The sequence below is a fragment of the Dryas octopetala genome, chromosome 9 (genome assembly GCF_963921425.1).
Source record: "Dryas octopetala chromosome 9, drDryOcto1.1, whole genome shotgun sequence".
NCBI classification, from domain to species: Eukaryota; Viridiplantae; Streptophyta; class Magnoliopsida; order Rosales; family Rosaceae; genus Dryas; species Dryas octopetala.
Window position 1 is genome coordinate 11239926 of NC_141374.1, and position 15645 is coordinate 11255570.

General features: G+C 35.4%; 2 protein-coding genes and 1 non-coding gene across 5 annotated transcripts; 1 reads left to right on the top strand and 2 right to left on the bottom strand.

Moving 5' to 3' along the window:
- The first annotated feature begins 925 nt into the window (after positions 1-925).
- On the top strand, positions 926-7450 carry BSK7 (kinase with tetratricopeptide repeat domain-containing protein). 3 transcript variants are annotated; one of them, XM_086256049.1, is made up of 12 exons: positions 926-1302; positions 1382-1598; positions 1966-2173; positions 2262-2479; positions 3161-3296; positions 3616-3749; positions 3859-3964; positions 4318-4403; positions 4999-5187; positions 5647-5802; positions 6005-6118; positions 6644-7450. In XM_086256049.1, exons 3-12 carry the CDS (start codon positions 2092-2094, stop codon positions 6887-6889), a joined length of 1467 nt encoding a protein of 488 aa, XP_086112175.1. In that variant the 5' UTR covers positions 926-1302; positions 1382-1598; positions 1966-2091; the 3' UTR covers positions 6890-7450. The 3 variants fall into 3 exon arrangements, with proteins under 3 accessions (XP_086112175.1, XP_086112174.1, XP_086112176.1); XM_086256048.1 differs by having other exon boundaries at positions 1465-1598; XM_086256050.1 differs by having other exon boundaries at positions 1506-1598.
- Positions 7451-9031: 1581 nt separating this feature from the next.
- Positions 9032-9103, bottom strand: TRNAC-GCA (transfer RNA cysteine (anticodon GCA)). Its single transcript has one exon. It is a non-coding gene; the product is annotated as a tRNA-Cys (tRNA).
- Positions 9104-9623: 520 nt separating this feature from the next.
- Positions 9624-12316, bottom strand: LOC147274029 (tubulin beta-7 chain). Its single transcript, XM_086228519.1, has 3 exons — positions 11736-12316; positions 10903-11172; positions 9624-10561 (listed from the first exon to the last, which is right to left on the bottom strand). The coding sequence occupies exons 1-3, from the start codon at positions 12127-12129 to the stop codon at positions 9891-9893; spliced, it is 1335 nt and encodes a 444-aa protein (XP_086084645.1). The 5' UTR covers positions 12130-12316; the 3' UTR covers positions 9624-9890.
- Between the last annotated feature and the right edge of the window lie 3329 nt (positions 12317-15645).

Genomic DNA, 15645 nt, shown 5'->3' on the forward strand with positions numbered 1-15645 from the left:
GTGTGTCATGTGAAAAATGGCTCAATTTGAACATCTCGTTAAGCTAATGAGTAAAAAAAATGTCAACACGAACACGATACGTAAAAATAATCGGTCACTAATACAATGCGTAAAATTAATCACTGAACATGAACACAATATGTAAAAATAACGGGTGAATATGACACAACATGTACTCATATTCACGTAATGGATGTCGGTTGACTCGTTTCAACCCTCTGTACCTATTTCACATGTCAACACTCGTTTCACTTGCATGTTTAATTTTCTCAATTTAGTCCATGTGTTTTATTTTGTTTGTAATTTTAGGACAATTTTAACAAAACTCAAATATTAAATTTTGGGGTAAATTATCCACTTCTATTAATGACAAATTTTGTTGGGGGATTGAAAGACTATCTTATGGGCTTTTTAAAACTAATTTTTATTTTTATTTTTGTATTTATTTGTTAAAGAAATTGAGGCTCACACAATTTTTAGGGTTTGAATTTTAAGTTTGTGATTTTTTTTTTAAAATTCGTGTTTGAAAATAAAAAATTCAAAGTTACATATATGATTTTTAATCATTTTTTAATAAAATTTGTTAGTTTAAACAAGTTATTAATTTTGATTGGAGAAAATTTTTCATATTAGATGCATAATATCTCAAGATAGTAAAAAAATATAAAACACAAGGACTAAATTGGGAAAACCACGAGAATCAAATGTGTTTTCGAATCAAAATACAAGAACAAAAAATGTAGTTTACCCTTCAAATAAAATATACATCGTTCAAAGGGATTTGTAGATATACATTTCTTTTGTTGGGCTTGTCTTTTAGGGGGGGATGGTTGAGCAATTGATTATGGCCTTATGGGGACTTCGGTGTGGAAAATCAGAAAAATGGGGTCATGTCGGTGGAAATAGGGAAATGTAGGACTAATCCCATACGCTTACACCAACACACCGATACAAAATAAATAATTAAAAAAACGTAAAAATTAAATTTTTTATTTTATTTTATTATATAGAATTCTCATCTAAATCTCAAAGCCTCTCTCTCATGAATTTTTCTCATTCGAAGAGAAAGAGCAACACTGAAACGACGACGAAGACGACGAAGACGACGAAGAAGACGAGTTCTGATTCAAAGTCTCTCAACGTCTCACTGTCTGAATACATTTTATTATTTATATTTCTAAATTAAACACCAAAAAATAAGTAAAAATAAAATAAACGAGAAAAAAAAAAACTTCCTTGCTTTCCTTGCCTTTGACCGAATCGAGGACGAAGATTTTGCTTTTGCTTGGGTCATTCATTCAGGTTCACAGAGCTCTTCTCGAATTTTCATTTTTTAAAAATATATATTTTTATTTCATTTTCGAGTTTTATGTATTTTCAGTTCCAGACTGTGCTTTGCCTTCGATGATCTTTGATTTGAGTTAAAGGGTCTTTGTTTTTGCGTGGTTTTGGTTTGTGGGTCAGTGTGTTTGGTGCTAAAAGGGAGGAGCTTTCTGGTGTTTCAGAGAGCTGGGTTTTGGCTGAGTTGGTAGCGTGTGGACTCAATTTAGCTAAGTTCGGATCATAGTCAGTTGACCCAGATTGGAATCGTTGGAGAGGTATGGTTTCTTTAGCTGAAATGCTGAATATTCAGTGATGCATTGCTTTGCTTCAGTGATGATGCTTATTTTACTTTGTTTATCTGTGTAACCGTGTTGAGCATCAGTGCTAGGACTAAAGTGTCCCTTGACTTCAATCTTTGAAATTTAAATATTTTGATCCTGATTGCATCTTTTGCTTTCTGGAAAGGAACATTTGAAAGAAGCTGTTTGGTCACAAAAAGAACGAAAGTTTTGTGTTTTTCTTTTTCTTATTGGCAGAATAATTGAATTTAGTTTCAGATGTTGAGAAAATGAGTTGGATTTTGACATGGGTATTTCGAGTCTTCCATATAATTGTAGATTCTGAGTAATGAGTCTTTGGCAGGTGTTGCTCAGTGAAACGTAATTGGGTTGGCATTGAAGGTGGATGGAGATTTTGAGTAGTACAAACTTTGGTAAAATTTGAAGCTTCACGACTAGCTAGTGTTTGCTGTCAAATTCTGGGATTGGGATGGGCTGTGAGTGTTCCAAGCTCGCTGTGTGTTGTTGGGGTTCAGAAATTAATGGACCAGTTCCTGAGACACAGAGTGTGGGTAAGTGAACTTATGAAGTGTAGCTTTCATTTCTCATCATTGCTATTTAAGAGTTATTGTAATATCGTAGTTTTCTGTTCTTTTGTAGAAAACGAGGAGAAGAATGAACTTGATTTGCCTGCATTTAATGAATACACAATTGAACAACTTAGGACGGCAACATCAGGATTTTCCATGGAGAATATAGTTTCTGAGCATGGGGAAAAGGCCCCAAATGTGGTTTACAAAGGGAAGCTTGAGAATCAAAGACGGATCGCCGTGAAGAGATTCAATAGATCAGCTTGGCCTGATTCCCGGCAATTTTTGGTAAGTATGTGCTAACTCTCGAGTATTCTGATGTTACTATGTCTCATCTCAAAAGATCTCTTTTATGATCTGCATTCACAGATTTTGCCATGTTCATGTTCTTTGTTGGCAATTGAACTCACTTATAATTTATGATGACGGCTAGAGATGTTTTTAGCTGATTGATGAGGTTCTTGATAGTGCTGATTTCTGAGTAACTTCAATACAGTTTTCTAATTCTTTGAAGAGTATGTAATTGCTGGTTGACCTTTCCACTACAAAAAATTGTTATACAATTACCAATACTATTGATGATCGTAATTTTTTTCCCCAAAAAAGGACTCTGTCATAGGGTTTACTTATGAGAGGTTCAATTTTGGGAGCATGTTTTGGAATTGGGTGCCCACTGAATTTAGTTCAATGATGTTTGCATCTCATGATGTGACTCAATAAGTCAATATATCTGGTCTGTTGATGCATATAATCCAAGGACTAATGTGGCCGTTTGACCGACCAATTTATTGTGAACTTTGTCACATATTATGCATGTTATGTAAGCCTTCTCTTTTCTGGCTTGATGAATTCCTTGCATTTTATGCAATGTCTACACTCTACATATCTACATTCATTAATGTAGTATTTTTCCCTTGAATTATAAAGTTTATAGTTTTTGTCTGTGACGCTCACCTTTTACAATTTTAGGAAGAAGCAAAGGCTGTTGGGCAGCTCCGGAACATCCGATTGGCAAATTTACTTGGTTGTTGCTGTGAAGGTGACGAGAGGTTACTTGTCGCTGAATTTATGCCCAATGATACATTGGCAAAGCATTTATTTCATTGTAAGTTCGTTAGACTCAACAGTTTTTGTTATTTTTTTTATTATGCTTTTAGTTTTTGTCTGACATTAACTACTCATCATTATGATGATAATTTCTATTTTTGGACCTTTTCTGGCGTTTCCACCTTCAAGTCCAATTTCCATTTCTGTTGAAGAATTTATGTATCTATTTTTCTTTATCTTTGACATCTGTTATCTAGTTATGCTTACCTGCTAACCCCCTCCCCCTCCCCTCCCCCCTCCATCTTTTGTTTAAAAAAACTTTTTAGTTAACACAAGATAAAATCTTTAGTATCGAGTTTAATTATGTATTTCCTCAGGGGAATCACAACCCATGAAATGGGCAATGCGGTTACGGGTGGCTTTATATCTTGCACAGGCTCTTGAATATTGTACCAGTAAGGGGCGTGCACTTTATCATGATTTAAATGCTTATAGAATTGTCTTTGATGATGTGAGTATCTCTCAATTTTCCCTTATCTTCAAATTTATAATATTATACATTTTTTATTTCTCTCTTTTGTAGTTTGAGTATGACATGAATTGCTCTTACTAAACCTCAGGATGGCAACCCTAGACTTTCATGCTTCGGTATGATGAAAAACAGTAGAGATGGGAAAAGCTACAGTACAAACCTGGCATTTACTCCTCCCGAGTATCTGAGGACAGGTATGCATGTTCAAAAAGTAAAATTTCCTGGCTTCAAGATGAACATGCCGATATTTATTCATTAATAAATATAATTGGGTTATTGATTAAATTCCAGCTTGGCAATTTAACCCGCATTACCATCTAGACACTGATAGTCAACATGAAATGTAATATTTGCCTGCTGTGATGTTCTGTTTACTTGCTTGTTCTTTTTTTTTTCCCTCCCTTTATTTCTAATATAGTTGCATTAAATTGGTTATTTTATGTATCCGAGAAGTGTATTTGTTCAATCTAATTCCAATCTCATATTCTTGTAGATGCTCATTGGTTACTTTATGTTCTGAATACCATATCTCTCATCTTCTCTGTAGGTAGAGTTACGGCAGAAAGTGTAACATATAGCTTTGGCACCCTTTTGCTCGACCTTCTCAGTGGAAAACATATTCCTCCAAGCCATGTAAGTCTCTTTTGCAATAAGATTCTTTCAATATGAGAAATTAATGCACCACTAGAGTCAGTGATGGAGCCAGGATTCTAAATTGGGGTGGGCTGGGAATTTTAGGGGTGGGAGGCCAGGGAATGGGAGGTGGGCTGGGATGGGCTGGGACGGGACTTGTGGGCTACAAAATTTACTTCTTTTTTTTTCTTTGGGCTAGGCTGGTCTATAACTTGGCATAGCCAATTAATAAATCCGCCACCTACTATATTTTCCCTAAGAGTATACTAGGAAACTATTAATGTTGTACTAGTACCTGTACGATATTGGGACTTTCATTAGTGGTAACCACGATCACGGTAGTAGTCCACAGGTATTTAGTATTGCATAAATCTTCAACCTCAAAAATATATTCATGAGTAGTTCATTGAATGTTGTTTTCCGTTATTCTGCTCATTGAACTCTTGTGAAGGTTGAGGGCTTTCAGCGTTCCTTCACTTGAAAAACACATGACTCTGGTCATAGGAGTTCTTTTAGTGATTTTGATCTCATTTGAGCTTTCAGTTTTGAATTCAATGTAACCGCACATCTAATGTTCAGTTGCACAATGTTTTAGGCACTCGATCTTATTCGGGACAGGAATCTTCAGATGCTAACAGATTCTTGCTTGGAAGGGCAATTTTCAAATGACGAGGGAACTGAGTTGGTACGTTTAGCTTCACGATGTTTGCAATATGAACCCCGAGAGCGTCCTAATCCAAAGTCATTAGTTGCTGCTTTGATTCCTCTTCAGAAGGACACTGAGGTTGTTCTTTCTTTATTAACTTTTTTTATGAGATTTTTTCGTTATTAACTTGTCATACGTATTATTCATCTTGGTTGGTCTTTACTTTCAAAGGGGTTGTACATATCAAATTTTGAGATTTTTTATTATTTTTACATCTCTTCTTGTCAGAGACAGTGGTACTTTTCAGAACTTTTAAGCAAAGAAAGTATAGCCATATTTATGAAATTTTTTTTGAAGCTTCAGTTATGAACATAATATATACGTTACCTGGGGTTTACCATTTAGTAGGCCTTGAAGAATGTTCTTGTGGGATATGTTATCATGGCAGAAGGGCTATACATATTCTATTATTTATGCATTTTATTTGTTTGGGCGTCCTCAATAGTAAATCATAAAGGGTCATTGGTTGAGCTTTCTATTGAATATTAATATAGTACTTTGCCATGTAGAATGAGCTTTAAGTAAATTGTTCTGCAGGTTCCTTCTCATGTATTGATGGGTATACCACATGGTGCAGCAGCTTTGCCTAATCTATCACCACTTGGTGAAGCTTGTGTGAGAATGGATTTGACAGCAATACATGAGATCTTAGAAAACATTGGATATAAGGACGATGAAGGTGCCGCAACTGAGGTTCGTTTCTGATATATCATATTTATGGAATAGCTAAATTCTCTTATTATACCATAATCCATTTTGCTTTTTGATGGTTCTATTCGTAATCAACTATATTAGAGTTTCTTTTTTTCGGTTTATGTCAATATTTGTACTATGCCACAACCTGTTTCATGTGGCATAGATACGGTATGCTAATTATTTCTTTTCTAGCTTTCAGCTTTCATTCCAGATGTGGACAAACCAGATGCAGGAGACATTGAACTCAAAGAAAAAGGGTGATGTAGCTTTCCGTCATAAAGATTCCAGAGCTGCAATTGAGTGCTACACCCAGGTCAGATTTGGTTTGCTTCCCTCAAATTCCATACCTTTCCAAGTAGATGTCTAGATTTGGCAATCAATTCTTACAGAGCAATTTCACCAAAAAATTCTTCACATTACCAGATAAAGTTCATATAAAATTTTATGAATATCAAAGAAGTGATAATCAATAAGGAAAAGGATATGTGGTTGCTTTCTGTAGATAAAATTGATACAACTTATATTATCTTTACAATTATATGGTATGGTATTGAAAATATGATGCAATAATCTGAAATTGAATACTATTCTTTTATAAGTCATTCTCAAATTGGTTTCTCCTGTTCAATTTGAAAAAAGAATTGTTAGCATAGTAAAATGTTTCCTCAAAAAAGTTAGTCACAACCTTTGAACTGTAATCTCAATCGTCTGGCTCTTTCTGCTGTGGGTTGCGGTGTGTTTTATGGGTCCACCATGGAGGTTGATCCTTAAATATTATAACAGATTAAGAGGGAGCATTTCTGCCATCAAGCTGACAGTTTGTTCATTTAACTTGCAGTTTATTGATGTTGGAACAATGGTTTCCCCTACAGTTTTTGCACGTCGTAGTTTGTCTTATCTCATGAGTGAAATGCCACAGGAAGCCTTGAATGATGCATCACAAGCCCAAGTGATTTCCCCTGTTTGGCACTTTGCATCATATTTGCAAGCTGCAGCTCTTTTTGCACTTGGAAGGGACGATGAGGCACAAGTAGCCCTCAAAGAGGGTTCTGTACTTGAAAGTAGAAAGAATGGAAATGCTTGACAATTAAACAGTGAGGTCAAACATGAATCTCTTTCCCTTCTATTGAACTGCTCTTTTCTGAAAGATGAGCACGGGACTACGAAACACAGGGATCTCAATTTTTGGGCAACTTGATCAAAGGTTGATCAGTCTTGAAGTAGGCCACAGAGTTGAAACCGGAGTGATCTTTATCTTCTATTTGCATGACTGGTTCATTTGTTGTCATCTTGAAGCATTCTTTTGCAATATTATTGGGTGGGTTGGTTTGGTCTCTTTGGTGGGTGCTAAGGGGACACTTTCATTGTTGTTTATGACAAAAATTTGCCCTTCATTGTTGTTCACTGACCTGTTTCCAATACCAACAATCTTGGGAAATAATTATGATGCATATGAAACATTATACTTTTTGTAAAGGGTTCAAATTGTTGTTGATGTTGCATTGAAAAGGGTGAATAGAAAAATGCTATTGCCGTGTTTGTAATTTATGTACAGTGCCGTTTGTCATTGTCACTCCTGTTGACATGAAATCGGCTGTTTCTGTGATATTGCTCATTTAATAAAATTTGTTGCTTATTGTGGGAATCAGATGTATATTACATTGTGAGTGATATAATGTTGCAGGTACAACAATGGTCCAGGTTTTATACCTTTTTTTTTCTTCTTTTCAGTTGGTCCATGTTAAACATTCGGATTATCTATTAGAGATGTTCCTATCTTCTTAAAAAATCATGGGTTACCAAGCTCATAGCCAAAAAATTTTGTTAGGTGGGTTCTTAAAAATGAGTTTTGCGAACTCTTACTCATAACCACTTCTGCCAAATTTGCATTGAACACCAAGATTAGAGTCAAAATATTTTGTAATATAAGAGGCTGACCTGCTCAAAGCTGTTATTGTTACATCTACCATGTTGACCACAATAAAAATTTACTTATTATGGGTATATACACTTTTATTTTCATGGTTATATGATAAGAGAGATAGAGCCAATAAATGTATATACTAGTTATATAAAATTTTTACTTATTGACCACATTTCTTTTAATGTCATCCGTCATGTCTTAATTTTGATCAAATTTGCTATCTAGCACACAGTAAGGCATGGGTAGAAAAAGTTGGTAGTGATAATATCTTATCAAATATCTAACATAATATGTTATAAAGGAAATTACAGATTTGGTTTACTTATTTTATATCTAGTTTAATTTTGGTTCATAATCTTTTTAAAGTTTTGTTTTGGTCCACTAATTATTTCATTTGTTCAATAAAGGTCCAAATTTGTAACTTTAAATCTTTTGGGTTGTGTTTTCTTCAATTATAATTGAAGTATAAGTTATATTTCATCATTTCTTAGTCATAAAAACAAATTTGGAGTATTAGAATCTAAGAGAATTGAGATTGGGTGAAGTTTGAAAAATTGGCAGTTTCGGGTACCCTATTTTGGGGTCAATTATCTTGAGTTTTAGAACTCCAATTTGAATGATCTTTATATGGTTGAAAAGAAGAAATGCATAGCTTTAAAACAAGTATATGTTTGCTGAATTTGGGTGAGATTTGATAGAGTAAAAGGCAGACCAAATTTGAGAAAACAAATCTGAAACTTTATTAAACAAGTAAAACAATTAGTGGACCAAAACAGAACTTAAAAAGATTTTAAACCAAAATTGAACTAGGTATAAAATAACTAGACTAAATCTGTAATTTCCTCTATGTTATAAGATTATGAATTATAATGATATATTCTTATATTATTTCACGTAAGTTACGTAACTAACTATCTTAATTCACAATTTGACAAAATAACATAAACTATCTAGTAAGAAAAAAATTGCTTCGAGTATGTATGAAGTTTCGAAAATTTATTCTCATCATAAATTCAACAGCAATACACAACAATCTGGGGAAAAAACCCAAAAAAACAATATTCATCAGCTAGCTCTTCTAAGAACTCACGCAAAAATCAATAAATTACAAGCCCAGACAGAGAGACTAGTTTTTTACTTTTTTAACAGCCTAGAGTGATCTATATAGGTTTCGAATTGTCGTATGGGGACCGTTGATAGTGTTGTTAGTATACACCTGAACTTAATCAGAGCCGCTCATATTGTTTGAATGACTGCGAAGTGCGAAGGAAGAAAAAAGTAAAATTCAAACCAAAGAGAAAAAGGGCCCAACCGGGTTCGAACCGGTGACCTCTTGATCTGCAGTCAAATGCTATACCACTGAGCTATGGACCCAATTGTTGTTCTTAGCCATTTTACAAGATTTATAAATGTCTATTTTCTTAAGCTTCCAAGGAACATTGTAATTTGTATCACATGCAGAATCCTACAAAATCCCATTTGCTTTATTCCTTCCTTGGAATCCATTTCAATACTTAGGTACAAAATTAACATGCCTCTCAAATTATAATTGCCATAAGAAATATACTTTTTTTTAAAATATATATGACCCATAATTAGCAATACTACTAAGGGAAGGAAAAAGAATGTATATGTATTATTTGGTATATTTTTCTAAAAAATACGGTAAAAAATCCAGCCATATTGTAATATTTTTAAAAAATTCTAAAAGTTAACTTTGTTTTTTTAAGTTTTAATTTATAATTTTTTATATTAAATAATACGTGAATGATTAAAACATGTGTATAATATATTTGCTTTTTAAACAACACCGCATTCTTATGTTCAATGCATACGTTTATACGCGAATTTATTATTATGAAATATGAACATAGAACTTAAGTACGTACACTCATCATCACAAATGAACATTATGATATAATTACAATAACAAATTACACTTAAAATTACATAAATTACAACAATCACATATTCACAAGATGATGATGATGATGAGATCACAAAGCACTATAAATAGTGGCAAATAACCCCCTTTATTAACAACAACAACAACAACAACAACAACAAATCAAGCACAATAGCATAATTGATCATAAGCCCCAGCAACCCAATAGCATATCTTTGAATTTTCTTGCCAACCCAAAATTGAAAATTTCTGTCCTCAATTCTCCTCCTCTTCCTCATCATCAAACTCTTCCTCATCCTGTGCCACAGCATCTTGGTACTGCTGGTACTCAGAAACCAAGTCATTCATGTTACTCTCAGCCTCAGTGAACTCCATCTCATCCATCCCTTCACCTGTGTACCAATGCAAGAAAGCCTTCCTCCTAAACATGACTGTAAACTGCTCAGACACACGCCTAAACATCTCTTGAATCGAAGTCGAATTCCCCATGAATGTGGAAGACATGGCCAACCCAGTTGGTGGGATGTCACAAACACTTGACTTCACATTGTTGGGAATCCACTCCACAAAGAATGAGGAGTTCTTGTTCTGTATGTTGATCATTTGTTCATCTACTTCTTTTGTGCTCATCTTGCCCCTGAACACGGCCGAGGCCGTAAGGTAGCGGCCGTGGCGGGGGTCGGCGGCGCACATCATGTTCTTGGCGTCCCACATTTGTTGGGTGAGTTCTGGGATGGTGAGGGCGCGGTAGTATTGGGAGCCCCGGGAGGTCAAGGGTGCAAAACCAACCATGAAGAAGTGGAGGCGGGGAAAGGGGATGAGATTCACGGCCAGTTTTCGGAGGTCGGAGTTTAGCTGCCCCGGGAAGCGGAGGCAGCATGTTACTCCACTCATGGTTGTGGAGATCAAATGGTTCAGATCACCAACTGTAACAAGTATATATATGCAAATGCAAGTTTTAGTATAGGAAGCTGCAAATAACTAATTAATTAATGGTAATGTAATTGTCTTAAAATTCGACATGTTATGCTGTCGATCAGATTCTCAGTTTAAACTATACAAATTAAAGGAATACATAATTTAGATAGTGTGACAACATAACATATCAGAATATCTAATAAAACAAACATACGCATATTATTACACTAAATGTGACATATGGCCCATATATATGCAAATGCATGTCTTAGTAGGAAGCTACAGATGACTAAATCCTTGAATTCAATGAAATGTAACATGCATATATATACGAGTGAAAATTACTTACAACTTGGGTTTGTGAGCTTGAGAGTTCGGAAGCAGATGTCATAGAGGGCTTCATTGTCAAGGACCATGCACTCATCTGCATTTTCCACAAGTTGGTGCACAGAGAGGGTGGCATTGTAGGGTTCAACCACAGTGTCAGAGACCTTTGGTGAGGGGAACACTGAGAAAGTCATCATCATCCGATCAGGGTACTCTTCCCTGATCTTTGATATCAGTAGGGTCCCCATTCCAGACCCTGTTCCACCCCCCAGTGAATGGCAAATCTGGAACCCTGCAACAAAAACACTCCATTAATTGAATTCATAAAAGGGAAGATTTTGGTACCCCTTTAGAGTTAACCCAGGTGGTCGATCTCATCTAATGTATTAAAAAGTAAGAAATGGAAGTTGTTCCATGAGTTCCATTGGATCTCAATGAATATGTCCTAAAAATACAAATTTGTAAAGAAACAGAATGAAAGTCATGGTGTTTTAATTTTCATTATTATAAAAGGTTAATTTGGGTATTATCATAGGCTTAATTAAAGGCATGGAACTAAAGTTGGATATACATATATATAAGTGGTGTCACATCTGCTTTGAAAAGTTCAGAGCCAAATGCAAATAGCCAACCTTGTTGGCTTTTACATCTTTTGTTTATTTGTTTGCTTGCTTTTTGGCAGGAAACACACAAAAATGCCAACCAGCACTGAGAGCACTAGTTAACTTTCATCCCATTTTGAATCTAACACAATTTCTAGGAAACCTTTTCTTTAAGGTCCAATTTTCCCAGAAAGCCATGAACACATTGATTGGGCAAAAAGAGAGAAGAAAAAAAAGAGAATAGGATCAATACCTTGTAAACAATCACAATTCTCTGCCTCTTTACGAACCACATCAAGAACAGAATCAATCAACTCAGCTCCTTCAGTGTAATGCCCTTTAGCCCAATTGTTCCCTGCTCCATTCTGGCCAAATACAAAGTTGTCAGGTCTGTATATGTTCCCATAAGGACCAGTTCTTAAGCTGTCCATGGTCCCTGGCTCAAGGTCCATCAGCACTGCTCTGGGCACATAGCGACCCCCATTTGCTTCATTGTAGTACACATTCACTCTCTCAAGCTGAAGGTGGGAATTCCCAACGTATTTCCCAGTGGGATCAATCCCATGCTCATCACACATAACCTCCCAAAACTTGCCTCCAATTTGGTTCCCACATTGGCCTGCTTGAATGTGTAGGATTTCTCTCATTTTCTTCAATGGAATTGGGGATAAAGAAAAGGGTTTTGGACTTTGGAGGCCAAAGAGAAAGAGAAGGCAAGGAACAATGAAAAATGTGAAATGGTTAATGACCCTTTTGTAGGTGCAAGAAGATATAGGCTTTGTTTTGAAGTTGAAGCCTTTTCCAAGTGTTTGATATTTTGTTTGTGTGTGTGTGTCTCTGTCTCTCTGTGACACCAATTAGAAATAATGAACTCATTTAATAATTTCATGTGGGTTTGTTTGGAGGTTCATGTCAAAACTCCAACAAGAGATGTGAGCTGGATGGGGAAAGCGACAACAAGATTCATGCTTGCTCTTCTGGCCACATTCACTCTCAACTATCAAAACCCATCCTTCTGTTTGGTTTCACTTCTGTCATGATCAAGATTCCAAAACTACCCCATTACTTAATTAGCTCATCTTGTTTTTCTTTTCTCTCTAATTTGAGTAATTGCTTAGCACAAATAGGAGGACCATTGTCATTAATGCTCAGCTTGATCCCCAAAAAGAAAAGCCTAAATATATATATTATCTGAAAAAAGAATTGTCATATACCATTATGACAAAAACAATGCATACATATACAGCCATACAGGTTATACTCATTTTGTTCTTTGGTAAATTTTAAGAACATTTACAAGTTCTTGAAACAATCGTCAGTTATTGATGTGTGTAAGTTTCACAATAAACTCCATACACATCAACCATCGCTACTTTTTTCAAATTATATTATTATTTGATGGCATGCCATACATCATATACACAAGATGTGTAAGGGCGACACGTGTAAATATGCCTCATATACCAATGAAAATTGAGATTTCCCAGGATTAATCTTATTTTCTAGACTAATCACAATCCCAATAGATGACATCTGCTCCATCACAGATTGTGGATTGGAAAAATACCCATAAAAAGATTTTCCAATATTTACATTAAAGCTAATATCTGAGTTCTTTTAGACAATGGGTAATGGTTGATTTGATCTGCTAACCAGAGATTAAGAAGCATATACTGAAAGCAAAGTAATATACATTTACGTTACTTTGATCATATACCAATAAGAACAGGACATATTATCTTTTATATCGCCACATATTTTTTGGACCTTTTGTTAGTCAAGTTTAATTACCACCACATGAATTAATTGTGAATTTGTGATGTGATTTCCAGATCAAGTTAGGTAACCTTGTGGCAATTCATTCGTATACTACATGTGTATATATTTGCTAGAGAGAGAGAGATCTGCAATTATTGGAGGCATGAGAGATTCCTGACATCTGTCTCATATTTTTGGCAATCTCTCTCTCCAGCACCCCACACGTACTAGTTGGCTTGGCTACTTGGAATCCAATGTTGATTGTTGAGCTTTCTTAATTAATTAACAAACCAACATATAATTTCTCAGGAAAATGTATTCTATATATTGAGAGTAGGAATCCAATGAACACAATGGATCCAATTTTTCCCACTAAATTTACAGCAATTGGGAAAATTTTTAACAAAGAAAGCCGAAGGAAGTGGAAGGTTCGAACTCTGGTCTTGGTTTTCTTAAATTATTGGAAAAAAAAAAAAAAAAAAAACAGCAAATTGCAGTTTGGAGTGAGGCAACCACTTTATATTTCTTGTTCACTAAGCTACGTACCCCCATGGCCCCCTATTCACTCTCCTACATTGCACTTTGCAGTGACTGTGAATCTCCTCCATACCATCATTCATGGGTCTTTACATCTAGCCATATGGGAAAACATGTCTCACTTGCCATAGGGGGGCCTTTGCTCATTTAACTACCTACCATTAAATAATTCAATAACACTAAACAAAATGGTGTAATAAGAGGGCAGAAGATATTATAGATTTATAGATATTCTTCCACAGATGTGCTGTTGGAGCATATCTTTATGGTCATAAAGAAAATGACTGGTACAATTGGTAAGGACTAAAGAGTTGGATGAACCATCCACATCTGAATTATCACCACATTATGTTGGGATGTTCCTTCCACAGCAACCACACACCCATCACACCAGATGGACAGATGCATTGGACATATCCCCCCCCCCCCCCCCCCCCACCGTTTTTTCTTGAATTCTTCATCCAGGATATGATCTTCCTGTATCAATTTTAACCCCAAGGCTGGTTAATTAACCATCCAAGTTAACATAGTATAAACTCTCAGAATTACAAATTTGCCCAATTCATTGCATAGTAGATACTTTTGAGTAAAGGGCTGCAGAAGCACAAACAAGCATGGACAAAATTGCATGCTCTGAAAATATTGTATGGTTATCTCTACCACATGATGGTATGGTGACCACTGGGCAGGAAACAGGAGCACATGGCATATATAGGTAGCCACATGACCTTGGAATGGAGAAGTGAATAACATAGCTATTATAGCCTTGTTTGAGATTTAGTGGTTGTCTAACATGTTATCAGAGTCTTGTTTGCGAAGATCTAGAGTTCGAAACCTCTAATTCTCATTCCCCATTTCTTTGTTGGTTTGCAAGGTGTAGGGTGGGGCTGCACCTATATGTTTTTTTTTTTTCTCTCTCTCTCTCTCTCTCTCTCTCTCTCTCTCTCCATATATCTATCTATTTCCACGTGCAGGATAGGGCAACATGTGAGGGAGCGTATAAGTTTGATATATATTATTGGTTCATTCCTTGACAGCTTAAGTTTTTGAGGTCTAGTGGTTATCTAATATGTTTAAACAAAGAACTTCAACAGTCATTTGAAAGGGGAAATTAAAAAAATATAAGTGGGGTGCAGCAAAGTGAACTTTTGTTCAACTTGGCAGTGTGTTCTTTCCCACAACATAGCATTAGGTTGTACAAATGAATTCATCTCGAGAAGTTTCAATTATTTTTAACCTTCCATGACATGACCTGGAACAATGATCTGATTATATTTAGTGAAAATTAGATGAGAACACTAATGGAGCAATGACCTGATCATTCATCACCAATAAAAGGTAAAACTTAGAACACTAATGTAACCTTATGTCACACATAAGTCAACATAATACACAAACATAACCTATTTCCAAAATACCAGTAGGGGTAGTAACAAAGTGTAATAGTCATCCAAAACGTATAAGCTTCAAAATATCTTCCCATCGCGCTCCCAACCTACGAACCCCAGCAACCCCTATTACTTGGAATCAGATCCTGAAAATATTCGGAACAAAAGAATAAAAAGAACAGAAACTGAAATGAGCCACCATAGCTCAGTATCTAAGGAGGTAAACATGCTACAACACATAACTCAGTAAATGAGATACATTTTTCTTTCTGCTTAGTCTATAATAATGTTTGAAGCAAGGAAATTCAGTTTATAATTTCCAAATTCAATTCCAATGTGAAAACAGAACAAAACAGAATGGCTCCACTGAAGATATGTCTGTAATTACAAACTGAAAGCAGCTAAAAATAGTAACAACTAGGATTACACCTGAACATTTGCAAGTTTTACACAAAAAAGACCCCAGTGAAGTGCCTCACC